At 40.2% G+C, this 20,675-nt stretch overlaps 1 protein-coding gene across 1 annotated transcript; it reads right to left on the reverse strand.

The window, feature by feature from the left end:
• Positions 1-1,220: 1,220 nt before the first annotated feature.
• LOC134626799 (5-hydroxytryptamine receptor 3A-like) lies at positions 1,221-19,289 on the reverse strand. Its single transcript, XM_065470704.1, has 11 exons — positions 19,250-19,289; positions 18,967-19,133; positions 17,557-17,601; positions 17,279-17,388; positions 11,775-11,947; positions 11,545-11,690; positions 11,241-11,451; positions 10,988-11,146; positions 9,943-10,124; positions 3,287-3,392; positions 1,221-1,369 (listed from the first exon to the last, which is right to left on the reverse strand). The coding sequence occupies exons 1-11, from the start codon at positions 19,287-19,289 to the stop codon at positions 1,221-1,223; spliced, it is 1,488 nt and encodes a 495-aa protein (XP_065326776.1).
• Between the last annotated feature and the right edge of the window lie 1,386 nt (positions 19,290-20,675).

The following is a 20,675-nucleotide window of genomic DNA, read 5'->3' on the forward strand; positions in this document are numbered from 1 at the left end:
ACTCATTGCAACACAGTCTCACAGCAGTTGTATAATCGTGACTGCACACTCCCACAGAGCTTTGGAAACTCTTCACTCACACACACACACTGCTGCTGCTTTAACTGCTTTCAGTGTGTTATATGTGTTTAATCTCTTGATATTTTCTAATACTGTAGTTTTAATTTGCTTTATAAAGTCAATCCGCCGCCAGTAGGCTCATCTGTGTTTCTGATTGGTCAGCTGCTCTCAGCTCCAACCATGTGATCACTAAACTGATTAACCCTGGGTTAAGTTATCAAGTTGATAACCTCCTTCGTGTGACTGCTTAACCTTATTGAAATGAGAGTGACATGTGGGCGGATTCAAACCAACAAAGAGTGAGCGTTTATTTGGTTGAAAGTACAAAAAATCCATAAGCTTGAAGATGGAAGCATAAGAAAAAGATTGATGACAGAAGCAAACAAAAAAAGACACTGAGAAGAGTTTACAAGTTACTGATGACTAACGTGTGCTTTGATATTTGTCTGTGGTCTGTTTAAGATTCAGTTCCAGGTTTAAGTCTGAGAATTTCACGTGACACTCACTGTGGTGGTGCAAACATGCAGTAGCATGGCTCAGCACCTCCTCCCTTTTTCACATTGGATGCTCGTCAGACGGCAGGTGGGTTGGGCTTCTGTGCCTGAGATTACCACATCAGATATCCCTTCTCGCTGACTTCATAACGAGCCGTGAGCAGTTAGAGCAGTCTGACCCCTTGGCTTTTGGCAATCAGGGATTAAGTGCAAACTGGCTGACCTCATTTGAAACTTTGGCCATGGTTAATAAAATAATAAAAGCAACAAATAGCATAAAAATGGTAAAAATGGTAAATGGCCTGTATTTATATAGCGCTTTACTAGTCCCTAAGGACCCCAAAGCGCTTTACATATCCAGTCATTCACCCATTCACGCACACATTCACACACTGGCCTATGAGGTCCCCATAAAAACAGATACAGTGCAAGTCTGAGAGTGTATGAGAGTTGGGATTACTTTGGGGTCGTCTGCAACCATATGTTAAACAACAGGAATGAGAATTGGCGCCTCCAAGTCTGAGGCCAAGGTCAAAGGATGTAGTGTCAGGGCAGCAACTCTTCCCAGACCCAGGGAGGAATTTAAGTATCTCAGAGAAGCGCCAACACTCCTCCATATTGAAAGGAGCATGTTGAGGTGGCTCGGGCATCTGATAAGAATGCCTCCTACCCTCCTTTTAGGTGAAGTTTTTCAGGCATGTCCGACTGGGAGGAGTTGCTGGGGCAGACGCAGCACACACTGGAGAGATTATTTCTCTCAGCTGCTTTGGTGGTCCCCACACTAGAGGTGGAGGAGGTGGCCAGGACAGGGAGGGCTGAACATGTGGTTAGACTGCTGTCATGTGACAAAAAACTGGTTAAGCGGATGGATGGATGGATGGATGGCAAACGAAAAGGCACAAAAATACATATTTTTTAATGTAAAATAATCAAAATTGATAATTATAAAGATTAACACATGTTCATGCATCACTTCTTATTTATTGATAGTAAAGACTCAGTATATACAACAGTATATAGTTCTTATGTTATAATCTGTATGTATGTCTTGATGCATTCTCAATCATCCAGGAAAGTAAATCTCCAAAAGTTGAATCTGTTCATCTGGACGTAGCGTTTTGTGGGAGAAACGTTTCGTCACTCATCCAAGTGACTTCTTCAGTTTCAGCTGACTACAGTGCTTACAATGCTGTGATTGCAGCCATTCCCCAACTCTCTGTGAATGGTACTCATGGCCATTGATCAGTGTTCTTTGATCAGTGGGTTTTGGTCAGTGATTGTTGATCAATGGTCATGGGAATTTGCATAATTATGATTAAGGAACTGACCTCACAGCCCATTGTCCCATCAGTGGGCTGGTTTCAGTCGTTATGTAAATGTACTGTTTATAAGGTTTGGGGAAACCTGCAGTCAGCTGAGACTGAAGAAGTCACTTGGATGAGTGACGAAACGTTTCTCCCACAAAACGCTACGTCCAGATGAACAGATTCAACTTTTGGAGAATCTGTATGTAGGTTGTTTTCTGAAAAGATGAGTGAGATCTGCTCAATGCTGTAGAATATTTTTGGTGCATTTCATGTTGTAGTAATGTGGTGAAGTTCTACTATCATAAAGCTCAGTCTCAGCTGCACTGAAGAGTCACACAGTCTAGTCTTGTCCATCAAATAAAAATTAAGTCACCTGTGCAACCCACGCTAAATACATAAACACCAGAAAACTTAAACTACTAAAGAAATACAAGACAAAGAATGCTCCATCGATGATCACAGCCAGCCTTCTATAGCTCCCCTGCTTTTCATTGACTTTGTCTTGTCCGGGGCGATCGTGGCTCAAGAGTTGGGAGTTCGCCTTGTAATCGGAAGGTTGCCGGTTCGAGCCCCGGCTTGGACAGTCTCGGTCGTTGTGTCCTTGGGCAAGACACTTCACCCGTTGCCTACTGGTGGTGGTCAGAGGGACCGGTGGCGCCAGTGTCCGGCAGCCTCACCTCTGTCAGTGCGCCCCAGGGTGGCTGTGGCTACAGTGTAGCTTGCCATCACCTGTGTGTGAATGGGTGGATGACTGGTTGTGTAAAGCGCTTTGGGGTCCTTAGGGACTAGTAAAGCGCTATACAAATACAGGCCATTTACCATTTTCTTCTTGTTTTCGAGCTGCTTTCAGTTCAATCAGGATTCATGTCAGCAGCTCACAGGCATGAACAAGGTCCTTGTCCTGTGATTTCACCTGGACTTTCTCATCAGCTTCATTAGACTCTGTATAGGAAATGGAAGAAATAAATAACCAGAAGTAAAAGAGTCATATATACAAGTTCATTTGAGTTCATCTGTTCAAAGAGTTTTCACCAGAACTCATTTTGCCATTTAATCAGTCAGTTGTTTGGTTATTTTTAGAATTGGCAGAGTATGAATAAAATGGGAGTAAATGCAGTACTTCTGTTAAATTATGGCTGAAATTCTACTGTAGTGGTATGCCACTGTCCAAAAACATAATCCCCACAAGATATGAGTGTGTGTTTCATGTTTTGCCAGATCTTCAGAAAATAAAAGAAACCTTCACAATAGTCGTCTTCCAGCTGAATGTCCACCTCAGCAGCTGCAGAGCTTTGTGCCTTTGTGCAACAACAACCATCAAGGTCGATTAAAAACATCACCACCATGGCCTTCAGGACACTTACTCCCACCAGAGTAAATACTGCCAGACTGTACTCAGCTAGAATAAAAGTGCAGAGAAGTTACATGCCAGTGCGACGTCACTGAAGCCAGTAAAGAGGATGCTGCTCCGAGACCTGACTGTCTGCTCACCGATCATTGGCAGGTTCCTCTCAGTGGAGGGCAACATGTCCTGAAGGATAAGCAGTAAGACGGAGATGGACAGGAGCAGGGTCACTTTGAAGCTCAGCTTTTCACCTCTGGCCTCAGTAATCAAGAAGGAAGCCAAATCCAGAATCAGGAAATAGAACAAGGGCCCGATAAAATTTATTATATAAAGCGCCGACTTCCTCTTCATTACGACCTGTAAGCAGCCAGATTCATTAGAGGTGAGCAGACTTGGAGAGTAAGGAAAGATCAATAAAAGTATTTTCTCACCGTGTATAAAAGTTTGCTTTGATGCATGTCGTTAATTTCTGTGATTTTGATGCTTTTGAGTTCCCACTCTCCACCTGCTATCATGATTTGTTCAGAGATGGTATTGAGTGGTCCCCGTGGTAATCAGAGCACTAGGTGCGGTGACTCCCAAACTAGGCGAGTGGCTCCAGCAGATCCCTGGAACAACATCGGAGATCTCTGTCCAGAAGAGCGCAGTCCTGGGAACAGCTAAGATACTGCGCAGGACCCTCAAGCTCCCAGGCCTCTGGTAGAGGACCCGAGCTTGAAGGATAAACCGCCCGCAGGGGCGAGATGGGTGTAATATATATCTATATATCTATATATCTATATATATGTATATATATATATATATATATATATATATATATATATACATATATATAGATATATATATGTATATATATATATATATATATATATTTTATTTTTATTTTTTTTTTTCTTAAATTAATTGTGAAAATTTACCGCTGGAGGTCAGGGATGAAAGTGTGATGTTACAGTATTGAGTATCAAAAGGGAACATCTTGAGATTGAGGTGACAAGCATAGGTCAGCTGCTGCCTGATGCTTGTGTACACCAAACCACTGGAACGCACACTGACAAGCGGACCACCCTGAAAACTCCCAGAATCAGAAATACTGTGGGAACAAGGCAAGACAAAGAAGGCGGGGTTACAAAGACATTTGCTCTCAATTATTCTCCATCATAGGGACAATGGGCTCTCTCTGGGCTTATTAAAAAACCTATCAGTGTTTTATCAGGGACACTGTGGTGGCGATCTTCGGACCTTCCTCTGCAGGATGTCTTTAGATGGCAGCTTTCAGCTTTCACCTGGAATACTGAGCTCAGTATCTTAAATTACAAAATAAACTTAAATAATCAAGATCAAAAACTACAAACACTACAAATTCAAGACCATAAAAAGCGTTGAAATGTGGCTCATTACACTGAAGCAAAATATAACCCTGGAATAATTCTGCCACCCCCCAAAATAAATAAAAATAAATAAATAAATCGCGCCATGGTCCGAGAGCTTTGTAGTGTTCTCAGTTTGGGTTCTTGTCGTTTCCCTCATAGCAGCCAGTGTTATGTTGTGTCCTAACAGACTCCAGCATGCAGAAACTACACCACATCAAAGATTGTCCCATCCCCATATTGTTGTGTTTTCTCATGTTTAGCCTTTTTCAGTCATTCATGAATCAGCTTCTGATCTTTTATCAGACTAAGTATTGTCATGGAATAATGAGGGAAAAGGCCTCATTATTCCATGTTGTTGACGAAGTTAGTTAAGTTAGTTGTCCAATTACTTTTTAGGCTCTGAAAATGGGGACTAGGTTTAAAAGTGAATTTAAGTTGAATGTCTGCACTTTAAGCAAATCTTAATTGTTTAATTTACACTGCCTGGTGGACAGGGGCTTTGTCCAAACACTCATGCAGCTCTGTAATGAACAGCACTTACTCCTCTTCAATTCTTATATCTGGAACCCACAGCGTTGATATTGGAAGGGTCATGTCTTCAATCCCACAGAAGTCTGAAGAATTCCAAGTTAGAAATTCATTTGTCCAACTCTGGACAAAGGAAAAAAAATAAAAATAAATGCCAGGTGTAAAATGTTTATGAGTGCATGGAGGTATGGTGAGAGCTGAAAGGTGAAATCACTGTGAGCATGTCTGCTGATAACAGACCAGTCCTGTAAAATGATCCTTGTGCAGATTCTTACCATATGGAGCCAGATGATGTTGGTGACAGTCCGAACCTTCTCATCCTGCAGGAAATCAGCAGCACTGACTTAAGTATTCCACTGTATTTACAACTGAAACAGGTGCTTTTCTTCAGAGGATCAGTTCAACGATCCGTGTTCAAAAACACGGATCGTTGGATGTATTTTCTGATTACATCCTTCCCTGTGAGACTTCCAAAATTAAATTAAATGCTGTGAAACCAAAATAAGCTGTGACACGCACACACACACACACACACACACACACACACACACACACACACACACACACACAGTAATCACACAAACAAATAATAATTGTAATATGTAACTCCTGCCAAGTGAAATCATGATGATAACAATACCAGAAATATGCAGATGCACAAAAGCTAGAGGAGAATTATTTCACTGAGTCTGTAACGTTTAAGGCTTTTTTGACTGAGGTCAGAGTGACGCGAGAAGGAGAAGTGGGTTTATACATGTGTGTGGTGGAGGTGTGGTCCCTGCTGCAGGGGAGGGATGGTGCAGTGAGCTCAAGGGGGCGGTGCCAAGGAGGCAGGTGAGGCCACAGATGGTGGCGATCCGGCTAATGACAGTCTGTTCTCTTATAGTGAGGTGGGAGACCAGTGCAGTGCACGTACTGAGACCAGCTCTGAGTGGAGACTGAGTGACATTGTTGGCAGAAAATACCAATAAAATCTGCAACCGTGAGCACAACCACTGTGTGTTGGGTCCATCTTTAGAATGTGTCTATAAGGACAAATTTATAATAAACATGAACGGTAGTAGCATCATAGATCAGTGAGTTCAGTACTGCACTGACAGAAATAGAAATCAAAATATTTCAAGATCTTTGAGATCTTTGAGAGCACTGTAAAAGATTTTGATCCAAGGGACAAATAGAAAGTTTTCCATTTTTAATATTGTTTATGAGAATTAACATAAAATGTCTTTGTTTGTTTGTTTTTTAAAGACTGTGGATTACAATGTGTCAATAAAAGGAGAAGTTTTGTTTCTTTCACTGCTGTTATCAGTGTTTTAACTGACTAACAACTGACATCTTACTGGGGTGGACAGCACTGCATTTCCTTCATAAATGCATGGGTGGATGCATCACATGTAACTGAAAACTCAAGTAAATGCGATTAAATTCATTCTTCAAATAAAACCAGAACTGCAGTTTGATACCTCAAAGGAAAAAAGAAAAAATCTTTATTCTTTTTGTAAATTAAGAGATTCATTAAGATAGTTATAGAAATTTAGCCCGCACAGCCTGGACGCTAAAGAGACTTACCACTTCTAAAATACCCAACAAAAATATGTCCAGCTGAACGATTGTGGCACCGGTCCAGTTCTTCACCGGTCGCATGTTCTGCAGAGCAACATTAGATTCAGTCAGGTTTAAATGGTCCAGCAGACTGTAGTATGAACAGTCTGAGGTCTGACTGCTACAAAACCCTGCTGGGAAGAAGAAATCCATATGAACAGTGCAAACACGTGGCCTCAAACTTCATTAAGTAATCCAACAGAACCTCAGAAAGAGTTTTAAAATATCAGAATCCATTTAATCTTACAGCTCACCAGTTAGAGAAAGAAGAGCTAGAGTCTTTAGAGCAGCCATGGCAGTTTGCCTACCCTAGTCTGATTAAACTGTCTGTGAAGCTGCTTGTATCAAACAGAATACAATAGCATGGATGAAATCAATGTATTAAATCAAACAGCCTTTGTGCATCAGTATTGTTGGCTGGGAGCTGAAGCAAAAAGTAAACACACGAGATTTCATTATCAGACCAGGTGGGAGTAGAAAGGTTGTCAGTACAATGACCTTGAGATTGAGTACTCCTAAGCACGAACATAAACATCCTTCAGCTGTCCAGCCAATTTCTCCACAGCATATCCAGCTCAGGCTCACAGAGGGGCGGGAGTGTGTAGCAGCTACCACAGGGTGAGAGGCAGCGTACACCAAGAACAGATCACGTCCATCCATCCATTATCCATCATTCATCCATCCATCCATCCATACATCCATGCATCCATTCATCCATCCATCCATCCATCCATCCATCCATCCATCCATCCATGCATCCATGCATCCATTATCCATCCATCCATCCATCCATCCATGCATCCATTATCCATCATTCATCCATCCATCCATCCATCCATACATCCATGCATCCATTCATCCATCCATCCATCCATGCATCCATGCATCCATCCATCCATCCATCCATCCATGCATCCATTCATCCATGCATCCATTATCCATCCATCCATCCATGCATCCATCCATCCATCCATCCATCCATGCATCCATGCATCCATTCATCCATCCATCCATCCATTCATCCATCCATCCATCCATCCATCCATGCATCCATCCATCCATCCATGCATCCATGCATCCATCCATCCATGCATCCATCCATCCATCCATACATCCATGCATCCATTCATCCATCCATCCATCCATGCATCCATGCATCCATCCATCCATCCATCCATCCATGCATCCATTCATCCATGCATCCATTATCCATCCATCCATCCATGCATCCATCCATCCATGCATCCATCCATCCATCCATGCATCCATGCATCCATCCATCCATCCATCCATCCATCCATCCATCCATCCATCCATCCATCCATCCATGCATCCATTCATCCATGCATCCATTATCCATCCATCCATCCATGCATCCATCCATCCATGCATCCATCCATCCATGCATCCATGCATCCATCCATCCATGCATCCATCCATCCATCCATCCATCCCAGTAATGTGCCCCCTGCATTTTTAAGAGGTATCCTCAATGAATGTGAAAAGTGAAAAATTCTTGAAAAATTCTCACAATCCTCTTTAAAAATATTTCACTTCCAAGATTGTGCTACCATAAAAGATTTAAACTTAAATACACAAGACTTCCACCTTTAATTCAGGCGGTTAAACAAACATTATTAGGTGAATTTCGAGGAATTGCAGCTATGTGTAGACACAGCCTCCTTTTGTTCAAATGTGATTTCATTTCATGGACAGGTGTGTGTAATTTCATTCAGCCCACACGCTGTGTAAACAGTTCTTTCACAGCTATCTGAAAAGTGAAAAAGACACCGGAGCTCAGTTTACATCACTTCAGCTATAACATTTCAAACCAGCTGTGCATTACAGTAGAGCCAGTATTAACTGATGAACAAACTGTGCTTTGATATTTCTATCTGAGCCCAGTTCAGCCTTCACATCAAGCAGATAATAATGACAACACACCTGAAATTCTCCTCTTCACAGGAGGAGAAGACAGCAGCCCAATAATCCCTCCCACTGACCCCCGAAATAGCAGGGTCATTTTATTTATTTGTACATTAACTGTAGTATATTTAATAAAGTCATGTAAGATTTTATGTTCAAACTAGTCTGCCTCTTTAAGTCTCTGCTGGCCCACCTGTGGGCAGTTTCTCCTGCCTGGGCTCTTTTCTTCAAGCGATCGAGCTCCTTGTATTTAGAGGCTGGATGCTGCTGCTCTTCACTGCCAGATAAATCAGGTCCTCTTTGTTACCCGCTAGTCTTTGTGCTCTTTGTTCTCTGCCCCAGTTTGTCTGTCTTCTTCACAGCAGCGCTTTCCTTCACGTCACACAAACTTTCTGCATGACTAAGAAGAGGTTTCGGGCACTTTAAAGCAAACTTAACAAAATTAAAAAGTAATACGGCTTGGAAACCTTGACTTTTAATGAAGAAGCTTTATTTAAAATTTGCAGAAGTTAACAACAACAGTTATAAATGCAAATCAATAATCAATCAATAGTTAAATCAGTCTGTGTCTAAATAATCTATTCTTGATTCTGTGAGGTCTCATTAAGAGGAATCATTAAGCGCTGTCCTCCTGCACTGGCGTCCCAGCCGGGCTAGTTTCCATCTGAGCTGTGCTTCTATTGTATTTCTATTAATGACTTTCATGCACTAGAGACAAAGTAGCTTTAGCTTTAGCCGTGTCTTTACTGGAAATGATGTTCTGATTACCAATTACATGGAGCGGGGTGACTGATGATGTGATGAGACCCATGACACATGGGAGTTTTATAGTGACTGAGATAAAATCTCCTAAATGGGATGTCACTTGGATCGATGTGTGTAAGCCACACTTATTACATTAGATTAAAAAAACCAAAACCTTACTAAAACCTACAATTATATAGTTGTATAATATAGTATTATACATTATATCGTTACATTATTTTACTCTTCAGAGATCAATCGTATATTTCATGGCTATGCACTGATTAAATGTGATATATATTTTTTACTGTTTGCTCAAAATCCTGTTTTTATCCAATTTCATCTCGTCTAATATTTTTTCTCTTTCTATCATCTTTACACAATAATTTGTGTGTAATTAAAGATCTATGCTACACCGTATAAGCATGCACTGGCAGATTATACACACAGAGTGTAGGCTTGCAGGCAGGTGCAACAAATCTAAATCAAATCACCTTTGCAATCCACACTAAATACATGAACGCCAGAAACAAAGCAGAAGCACTAAAATATAAAACAAAGAACACATGATCTGTGATTTCAGCCAGTCTCCTGTAGCGCCCACGCTTTTTATTCTCTTTGTACTGTCTTCCTGCTTCCTCTCGAACTGCCCTCACTTCATCCAGGATTAGTTTCAGCAGGTCACGGTGATCAGGAAGGTAACACCTGTCTTCTTTTACCTGGCCCTTCTCTTCGGCTTCAGCAGACTCTGAGTGGGAAATGAAAGAGATCATTTATTGAGCAAGCTGAAACAATGTTTCTGGTCTGGTTGATTTTTGCTGTTTTCAGTGAAAAAGCTTAAAAATGTTCCCATCTGCCCAGCACTAATTAACAGATCAGCATATGGCAGTTAATAGACACCAAATCAGGGTTTAAAGAAGAGTGAATATTGTCTTAAACTCATTTGATGATTAGAAGGTTAAGCAGGACATTTTAGATGTCCTTCTCCCTAACAATATTTTTAAGTTCCAGATAACACACAAGACAATTAGCTAAACTGCAGGCATGTTTAAAGACAAAGACCTGGATGACCTCTAATTTCCTGCTTCTAAATAAGTTATTGCACTCTGCTCTAAAAATGTTAGAAGCATGCTGTCTAACCAGATACTTACTCTCGCAGGCATTACCTTGACCTCCAGTAACACTGTGAGGAATCTTGGAGTCATTTTTGACCAGGATATGTCCTTCAATGTGTGTATTAAACAAATATGCTGGACTGCTTTCTTGTATTTATGCAGTATAATAAACTAAAGTCCACTGAGGAGATGGGAACACCACCATACTCCAGTGATGCACAAAAAACAAAAACAAAGCAGAGAGCACAAACAGAAGGAAAAGAGACAAACTGACAGGCGACAGGTGAAGAGTAAAGCTTGTTAATACAGAGCAGATAGGGATAATCAAGGAATCGGATTTTGGAAAAATGAGGCAGGAAATAAAACCCCAGGAGAAATGAAGACCAGTTTCTAAAATAAAACTAGAGAAAGACAGCAAAGCAGCTACAAGAAGTGTTTCTCCTCCTCATTGATCTTTGTGTTAGTTTCTTTGCATGGAAACTCTCCAAACACATACCTGTGACATCGCCCGTTTGCAGCTGAATATCCTCATGGGCATTTACAGAGCTTTGAGTCTTCTTACCACAATAACAATCGAGATCGATTAAGAAGGTCACCAGCATGGCCTCCAGGACACTAATCCCCACCAGGGCGAAAACTCCAACACAGTACATGGCTAGAAGGTGCAGAGAAATTGCTTGTCGGTGTACTGTTACTAAAATCCCTCGACCTCATTAAAATCTCGATCTTAGATCTAAGAGGCTGCTCACCGATCATTGGCAGGCTCTTTTCTGTGGAGGGCAACATGTCCTGAAGAATTAGCAGTAAGACGGAGATGGACAGGAGTATCGTCACTTTGAAGCTCAGCTTTTCACCTCTGGCCTCACTAATGAAGAATGATGCCAAATCCAGGATAAGGAAAAAGAAAAGCGGCACGATAAGATTTATGACATACAGCATTGGCTTCCTCTCCATTGTGACCTGTAAAACAGGCAGATTCATCAGACCTGGACATGAGATAAAGAGCTGTCTGCAAAAAAAACAAAACAAACATCACTAAAAATATTTTCTTACCATGTATCTAAGTCTGTTTCTGGCTCTACATCCATTAAAAGTTATCAAGCTTTTGAGTTCCCACTCTCCCATTGTAACCATGGCCTCTGCTGAGACTTTATTCAGCACTTCGTCACTGTTGAATGTTCCTAATTTTATAGTTTTCTCTATGGAGATAATAAAAAAGGAATAAATTGTTACATCAATTGCTCTGGAGCTAATCTGGCTCTGACTCAATTTACATTATTTACCATTCGAGCTCATTGTTGAAAATGTGATGTTGCAGGATTGCGTATCAAAAGGAAACATCATGAGATCCAGACAGCAGGTGTAGGTCAGCCGCTGGCGTCCACTCGTGTACATCCAACCACTGGAATTCACGGTGACCAGAAGACTCTCCTGAATGCTCCCGGTATCGGAAACACTGAGGGGACAACAGCAGACACAGGAGGAGAGTCAGAAATTAACATTATTTTTCACTCTCATTATTATAATTTCAAGTTTTGCACTGAGTGTGTAATATAGTTGTGTATTCATCTCCTGAGAACACCTCTATAAATGGTTTGGTAGCTCAGTGTACACTTCAGGGTTGAACAAAAAAATTGCATAAAAATATGAAGAACTAAAGCATGATTTTTTAACACAACCCCTTCATTTCAAAGTAAATTAATGGATTCTGCTGGAAAGTAACTGGACAAATTAAATAACTGAAAATAAAATATTAATTTCTAATAGTTGGTTGAAAGCCCTTTGCTGGCAATTATAGCCTGAAGTCTTGAACTTCAGCCTTGAACTTTGACATCACCAAATGCTGGGTTTCCTCCTTTTTAATGCTCTGCCAGGCCTTTACTGCAGCTGCCTTCAGTTGCTGTTTCATTTGTTGGCCTTTCTTTAGTCTTTAGTCTTCAACAAGTGAAATGCTTAGTTGGGTTAAGATCAGGTGACTGACTTGGTCATTCAAGAATATATCACTTCTTTGCTTTAATAAACTGCTGGGTTGTTTTGGCTGTATGTTTTGGGTCATTGTCCATCTGTCGTATGAAACACCGCCCAATCAATCTGACTGCATCTAGCTGGATTTGAGCACACAGTGTCTCTGAAAACCTCAGAATTCATTCTGCTGCTTCTGTCCTGTGACACATCATCAATAAGCCATCACACTGCCTCCATCGTGGTTTACACATGATGTAGCATGCTCTGGATCATGAGCTGTTCTGCACTTTCTCCATACTTTTTTCCTGCCATCATTCTGGTAGAGGTTGATCTTGGTTTCATATTTCCAAAGAAAGTTTTTACAGAACTCTGCTGACTTTTTCAGATGTTTTTCTGTCAAAGTCCAATCCTGCCTTTCTATTCTCAATAATAATAATAATAATAATAATAATAATAATAATAATAATAATAATAATAATACATTTTATTTATAAAGCACCTTTCAAGACACCCAAGGACACTTTACAATAAAACAAAAGCACAAGATAAAATTAACAAACAGTGGGTTCACAGTGAATATGCAGATTTTAACAGATGGGTTTTGAGTTGAGATTTAAACTGGGGGAGAGAACCAATGTTTCTTATATCTGGGGGTAGAGAGCTCCACAGCCTTGGAGCAGAGCAGCTAAAAGCTCTGCTTCCCATGGTGGTGAGGCGGAAGGAAGGCACAGAAAGCTGGATAGAAGAAGAAGATTGAAGTGAGCGAGCAGAAAAGGTAGTGCTTAACAGGTCAGAAAGGTAAGGAGGTGTGAGGTTATGAAGGGCCTTGAAGGTGGGCAGAAGAAGTTTGTATATTATCCGGAATTTCACTGGGAGCCAGTGAAGTTCCTGAAGAACAGGAGTGATGTGCTGGTAGGAGGGGGTTCTGGTAATAATGCGAGCAGCAGAGTTCTGAACCAGTCGAAGCTTATGGAGGGATTTTTGTGGGAGACCGTGCAAGAGAGAGTTGCAGTAGTCAATACAGGAGGTAACAAGACTGTGGACAAGAATGGACGTAGAGTGGGTGGAAAGAGAAGGACGTAATCTGTTAATGTTGCTTAGATGGAAGTAGGCAGAACAGGTGAGGTTATTGATGTGAGATTTTTAGGAAAACGAACTGTCTATTATGACACCAAGGCTCTTAACCTGAGGAGAAGGGAAAACTGTGGAGTTATCGATAGTGAGTGAGAAAGGTCTTCCTTCAAAAGGTTGGATTTGGTGCCAATAAGGAGGATTTCAGTTTTATCCTCATTGAGCTTTAGAAAATTAGAGCTAAACCGGGATCTTAATTCGGACAGACATTCTATAAGGGAAGAAGGAGGGAGGGAGGAATCAGGTATGCAGGAGAGATATAACTGGGTGTCATCAGCAAAACAGTGAAAGTGAAGATCAAATTTGCGGAAAATGGTACCTAGAGGGAGGATGTATATTGTGAAGAGAAGAGGACCTAAGACTGAACCTTGGGGTACACCAGAAGTGACCGGGAATAGACGAGAGCGGAATGTTTTCAGTTGGATAAACTGAGAGCGGTCAAGGAGTTATGGTTGAAACCAGGCTAAGGGTGTGTCAGAGATGTCGAGAGAGGAAAGCCTGCTTAGAAGGACAGAGTGAGAGATGGTGTTGAAGGCTGAGCCCAGATCTAAAAGGACGAGAACGGTGAGAAGACCAGAGTCAGCTCCGATTAGAAGATCATTAGTGACTTTTAGTAAAGAGGCTTGTGTATTTGGGGCAGGGATAGCTCAGTAGGTAGAGTGGTTACCCCATGATTGGAAGGTCAGAGGTTTGAATCCACTGAACGGCTACCCTGAGGTACCCCTGAGCAAGGTACTGTCCCTACACACTGCTCCCCCGGTGCGCCTGCTTAGTGGTTGCCCACTGCAGAGAGTAATTTTCCCCATGGGGATCAATAATATACGTTGTTGTTATTATTATTATTATTATTATTACTGTGACATGAATGAAAACCAGATTGAAATCTCTCGTAGATATTATTATTAACCAGGTGTGACTAAAGTTGAGCTGCAACTAGTTTTTCGAGTTTTTTAGAGATGAAGGGTAGATTAGAAATCGGACGACGGTTGTTAAAGTTGTTAGGATCTAGGGAAGGTTTTTTCAGTATAGGAGTGACTGAAGCAAACTTGAATAAGGACGGCACGATACCGGTGGTGAGTGAAGAGTGAATGATAGCAGAGATGAGTGGGAGTAAGGAATAGAAGCAGGATTTCACAAGCCCTGTGGGCATAGGGTCAAGATGGCTTGTGGCAGGCTTTGATCTACATATAAACTCAGAAATATCGAATAAATCAGGAAGATGAAAAGTGGAAAACGGCTTAAAATGGAGAAAAAGTTCTGGAGAGGGAGTAGAGAACATTTGAACTGAGTTGCTGGTGGATGTTATTGATTTTTGTGGTCCAGAACAGCATCAAGGAGTTACAGGTCTCAGAAGAATAGAAGTGTGGTGGTTGAATTAGTTTGTTGAGAACCGAAAACAAAATCTTTGCGTTACCCTCATAAGAACTGATAATACCTGAGTAGAAACTTTGTTTGGAGTCTTTATACTGAAGTACATGGTATTTATAGATTTCTGCATCAACAGTTAAACCAGATTTTTTATATCTACGCTCTAGCTGCCGAGCTTTGGCCTTCAATGCTCGGAGGTCAGAGGTAAACCAGGGAGCAGAGCGAGCGAAGGAAGCAGAGTGGGTTTTTACAGGAGCCAGAGAATCAAGAACACTGAGTAAACAATTATTTAAATATAGCAACAGATCATCGGGAGTAGAATAGAGGTCCGGAATCTGAATATTGTCCAATCTGGTAGTGAGAATGTCCATATCAATATTCTTGATGTTGTGGAACGAGATGAGACGGGTTGGTTTGGTAGAAGAGCAGCTGAGAGTGAGGTTAAATGAAAGGAGGAAGTGGTCAGTTATGGGAATTTCAGCAGCAGAAAGATTTGAGGGAGTAAGACCAGAACAGCAGATCAAGTCCAGGGTGTGTCCTTTAGAGTGAGTGGGAAAGTCGATAAATTGTTTAAATTCAAAGCCCTCGAGACAGGAGGAAAAGTCTCTGGTGAGCAGAAGGTCATTATTATCCATATGAATGTTGAAATCTCCCACCAAGATCACATTTGGGGAGAGAGATGAAAGATGGGTTAGTAGATTAGCAAAGTCACTGAGGAAGACAGGGTTAGGTTTTTTTTTTTTTTTGGGGGGGGGGGGGGGGGGGGGGTATACAGCAGCTATGATGGTGGGAATGGGTCCAGTCAGCTCACATGCAAGGCACTGTAGGGAACTAAAGGTATCAACAATAACTGGCAGGACTTTCAAGTGCTGGTGAAAAATGATCAAGAGACCACCCCCACGACCTGAGCAGCGGGGTTTAGAAAAGCAAACAAACCCGGAGGAGTGGATTCATTCAGCTGAGAAAAGTCATCAGGTTGTTGCCAGGTTTCAGTTAACAGAAAAAGTCAAACTTACATTCAGATAGGAGGTCTTGGATCAGAGGTCCCTTATTTGTCAATGAACGGATGTTTAGAAGACCGAAGATGAGTTGAGTATTTTCTTTTTGCTAATCGCGGTGGGCACCCTGGGCAGGTGGGCTAGAGACCGGTGGTTGACAGCCCGATCGGGGTTCCTGCAAGGGCAGCGAGTAGCAGACCAAAATGATTTAATTCCATTGGAGTTGAGGAAAATCCTGCGGGACCCACGATGGATGTATCTCCGGCAAGGCTGGAAAGTGATGCAAGCACCACACCTCAAATCAACCCCCTTGTCTGTTTAATCGATAAGGACATAATGTAGGAACTACCCACACCTGCCCATGAAATAGCCTTTGAGTCAACTGTCCAATTACCTTTGGGCCACTGAAAAAGTTGGTGGCACATGTTAAGGTCCAAATATATATGGACCTAACTGTGCATCTGACAGAGAAGAATTCAAGGAATTCTGGGATATAGTCCTTTTCATTGTCACTCTTTCAGCAGCTCATATCAGGGGACAGTGTTCCTGAATTTATGGATGCTGGACTGTGGCTTTGATACTCATTAATTCCTGCCACTCTTTTTTCTTTTTGTTGGACTGTGCATTGTGAGAAGTCTTGACATCTGTGGCATGTCCTGTTTACTTTTCTGTGGCCGGTTGGATATCTGATGACTGGTAGGGCATGTATATTGGCAGCTTAAATCTGCTGAACTGGCTTTTGAGGATCTTTCTTTATCTTTTGGAGGTATTTGGTTTTGCTGACCATCTTCCGTCTTTATCATGCTTCCTGTTGGCCTATGGGACACTCAGGTAGTTGTAGGTGTTCTGTATGTTTGCTGTTGCAACTTCTCCAACCCAAATGACATCCTGAGGTCCTCGCTGCAGAGCCTGGTGAGGTGGATCCATGAGTAAATGTCCTGCTCACTCCTGGAGTTCAGTTTGATGTCATCCATGTACTAAAGGTATTACTCCAATAAAAAATCTATAATTTATATCCACTCGTTGTGATGGCCTGGATGAGACCTGTGCAGGGTCTCAACCCCCAATTTGCAATTAACAAAATATCTTTGCAAATGTTCTGCGGACAAATGTTTCCTAGATGTCTGAACCCAGCTGTAGTCTAGATAAGTTATGTCTACAGTGTTGTGTCTCAATTTCACACTCGGACCAACATTGAAATTTCAGTATTGTTAATCAGGTAATTAAGCTAAGCTTTTTCCTGGGCAGCCTTGAAGGAATTACCCCAGAATAAAACTGTATACAAGCTCAAATTATTTTGCACTTGTGTAATGAACAGTACTTACTCCTCATTGATTCTCACATCGGGGACCCACAGAAGTGATTTTGGAAGGGTTATCTCTTCTATCCCACAAAAGTCTGAAGAATTCCAAGTAAGGAACTCATTTGTCCAAGACTAGGAAAAGTAAAAGCTTGGATTTAAAGATAATTCTGACTTAACAGGAACTGTGTGAGAGTTAAAAGAGCCAAAAATGTCACTAAAGTTGATATATTTACTGATAACAGACAATGGTTTTTCAAACTGGAAACTCAAAATGACGACACTGCCAGTCCACATTCTTACCATGTAGATCCAGATGTGAGTTGTGATAGTTTGAGACTTCTCCTCCTGCAAACAATCAGCAACACGAACAGTCAGTATTCACTGACACTTTTCAGCTTGCTTAAAATGCTGAATTCAGACGAATTATCTGCTCATATGTATATATATATATATATATATATATATATATATATATATAATCAAAAAGCAACCGTTTCTGGCATCATTTATTCTTTTAATTTATTTATTCTTTTCTTTTTAAAACCTATTTGTTTAATCTCGCTTTTCCTGCTTGTTAATGCTTGTACCTGACTCTTAGACTTACTCTATTTTTCTTTATACATATCTTTTATGGCTTGTGCTTTTATAATGTTTTTACTTGATATGCATTTTATGCTACCCCTGTGTATTAGTGGCAACGACCTGTGAGTATATTTGGTACTTTGCTGAGGCCTTATAATACTCATGTTACTTTCTGTCTTTTATGTTAAGCACTTTGGTATACCGCTGGTTTTTAAATGTGCTCTATAAATAAAGATTGTATTGTATTGTATTTTAACAACGTTCTCTAAAAATATGGGAATGAGGCAGCACAGAGGGAACTAACCAAATGCCACAACAACAAATACCTGAACCAATCTACTATGAGGACTAAGGGGCGCATAACAACTTATAGAAATCAACAAAAAAAAAGAGACTTAAATGGAAATATACATGAAACCAACATTCAAAATACCCAAGGCTTGGGGTTACAGTACTCAATTTTAAATTCTTTCTGGTAATAATAATAATAATAATATAAACACATACAAGATACAATCAAGAGACAACCCAGACAAAGAACCCTGGGTAGATCATAGTCATAACAAAAAGAAGACACCAAATATAAATAACATTAACAAGTATGATCAGGAGTCAAAACTGTAACAAGGACCATGAACCACTTAAGAAAACCAATTAACTATTAACCAGTTAATAAGCCTGTTAAGTGAATCATGGATATTTGACAACTTGGGTGTTGACATGGACATTAGATGAGAAGAGAGCTGAAAATCTAGCTATCAAGCTCTCAATAAAGATTGTACACTTCTCCCCTTATACACTTGTAGTCAGACAGTAAGTTCATTTTATGGACCTCCACACCTGAAATTCTATATTTACAGAGCCGTAGTACAAGATATTTCCCCTAAAACCTTTGAAGGACTAGGCCATAATTCCTGTTGTGATGTGCATCTTTCCCCTGGGATGTTTTCACACAAATCTGAGTTGGTTGGATTAAGTTTTTCTTGTTTTTCAAATTTGATAAAGAGCAGTCACTTGTATTTATTTTTGAGTAAACGTAGCTTTTAAATAAAGGTGACAGATTCATGAATATAATTCAATGTAAAAGTGCAAAAATCTGTGCAAAAAAAGGAGTATGAAGACACTTACCACTTCTAAAATACCCAATAGAAACATGTCTAGCTGAACGAGTGTGGAGTTGGTCCAGCTTTTCACTGGTCTCATGATTTGCAGAACAGTATTTGATTCAGTCATATTTAAGTAGTTCAGCAGATCATAGTATGAACAGTCTGAAGTCTGACTGGTGGAAAACCCTGCTGGCAAAAAACACAAAATCTTAACTTACAGGCAAAATGTAAGACCTAAACATCAGAAACTGATCCAAGTAAAAATTATTAAAATGTTCAAATCAAGGTCAAATTTAAAAACTCACCAATTAAAGAAAGAAAAGTTAGAGTCCTTAGAGCAGTCATGGCTGTCTGCCTTCAGTCCCAGTAAACGCTTTTAAACTGCACAGCTGCTTACATAGAACAGAATCATACAATAGTGTGAAGGAGAAATTAATATATGAAAAAAATGAACTGTCAAGTATACTAAAAATCCTTCTATTTGTTCCTGTGTGCTGTTAAAAGGGAAATAATACTAATCACCTCTACGTTCATGTCATTAGCTGGCAGCTGAGTCAAAAAGTCAACATGTAAGTATTAAACCAGGAGAGAGTAGAAAGGTTTTCAGTGAGCAAACTCTTCGCAGTGCCCGTAAATATTTAATGATAATTCACTTTTACTTTGATTTGCTGACTATATATAACAATTTAAAAGTGACGCTCTAAGTCACTGATTATGAATTTATATTTTCAGGTATAATACAGAATGTTATATAATTACCAAAGTTTTTATGCAATTATGTGTGTAAACACACTCATTCGCAAAATTTTCAGAAAGTTTAAGCACTGTTCAGCTATTCTTTAATTAACTCAGTTACTTGCAAAATACTTCAAAGACAACAGATCAAATACTGAAAGTGAGAAATAAAAGATTCTCAAATAAAATGTTTGATGAGAATATTCAAATAAAATAAAGGCATCCTTGTTTACTCAGCTTTCTCATAAAATGTTTGAACAATGGTAAAATATTCTTAATTTTGGCTGTGTATGGTTCGACAGTAGATTATACATGTAACACAGTTCAACAGTTTAAAAAACATTTATAACCGCTGAGAAATTATAGCCATTTTTATGTATGACTACAACCTGTTTAAAATTCAATCCATGATCTACTTGGTGAGCCTGAGGATTAATCCATGTAATTTATTAATCGTAATTGATGTTATGCCTGCAGTTGCCAGAAGGGGGAGCTCTGGCCTCCCTCCCAATAAAGCAGCGGAAAGAGAAGCATTGTGTTGTTGTAGTAAATTTTCCAACCAACAATCGTCAGTCCAATAAATGACGATAGGCGGTATACTCGCGCAGGTGACTTTTTGATGGGTGGAGCCATGTAACATAGTATATCTAGCTAGCTAGCTAGCTACTTTTTGGATTATTCATTCATTCATTTATTTATTTGACATGTGCCAAATCGCACAAAAGACTTAACATTACGTCTGAGATTTTGCTGGAAGAGACATTTTGATTTTTAACTTACTTTTTGTTTAATTTTGTAAGACAGATAAACACTGTAACGACCTGTAAACATGGTTATAGAGGAAAAAAGAAGCCAGTTTTTCTTTGTTTCCCTAGCCACCATTGTAGGTTTTTTTTAATTAAAATAAAAGGTTTTTGTTTTTTCTGAACATAGCCTGCTGCCTTTCTTTCTTTCTGTTATAAGTTCGAGTAAATGAATCGCTGCATTTGGGCTCAA

Source organism: Pelmatolapia mariae, linkage group LG4 (assembly GCF_036321145.2).
Source record: "Pelmatolapia mariae isolate MD_Pm_ZW linkage group LG4, Pm_UMD_F_2, whole genome shotgun sequence".
NCBI classification, from domain to species: Eukaryota; Metazoa; Chordata; class Actinopteri; order Cichliformes; family Cichlidae; genus Pelmatolapia; species Pelmatolapia mariae.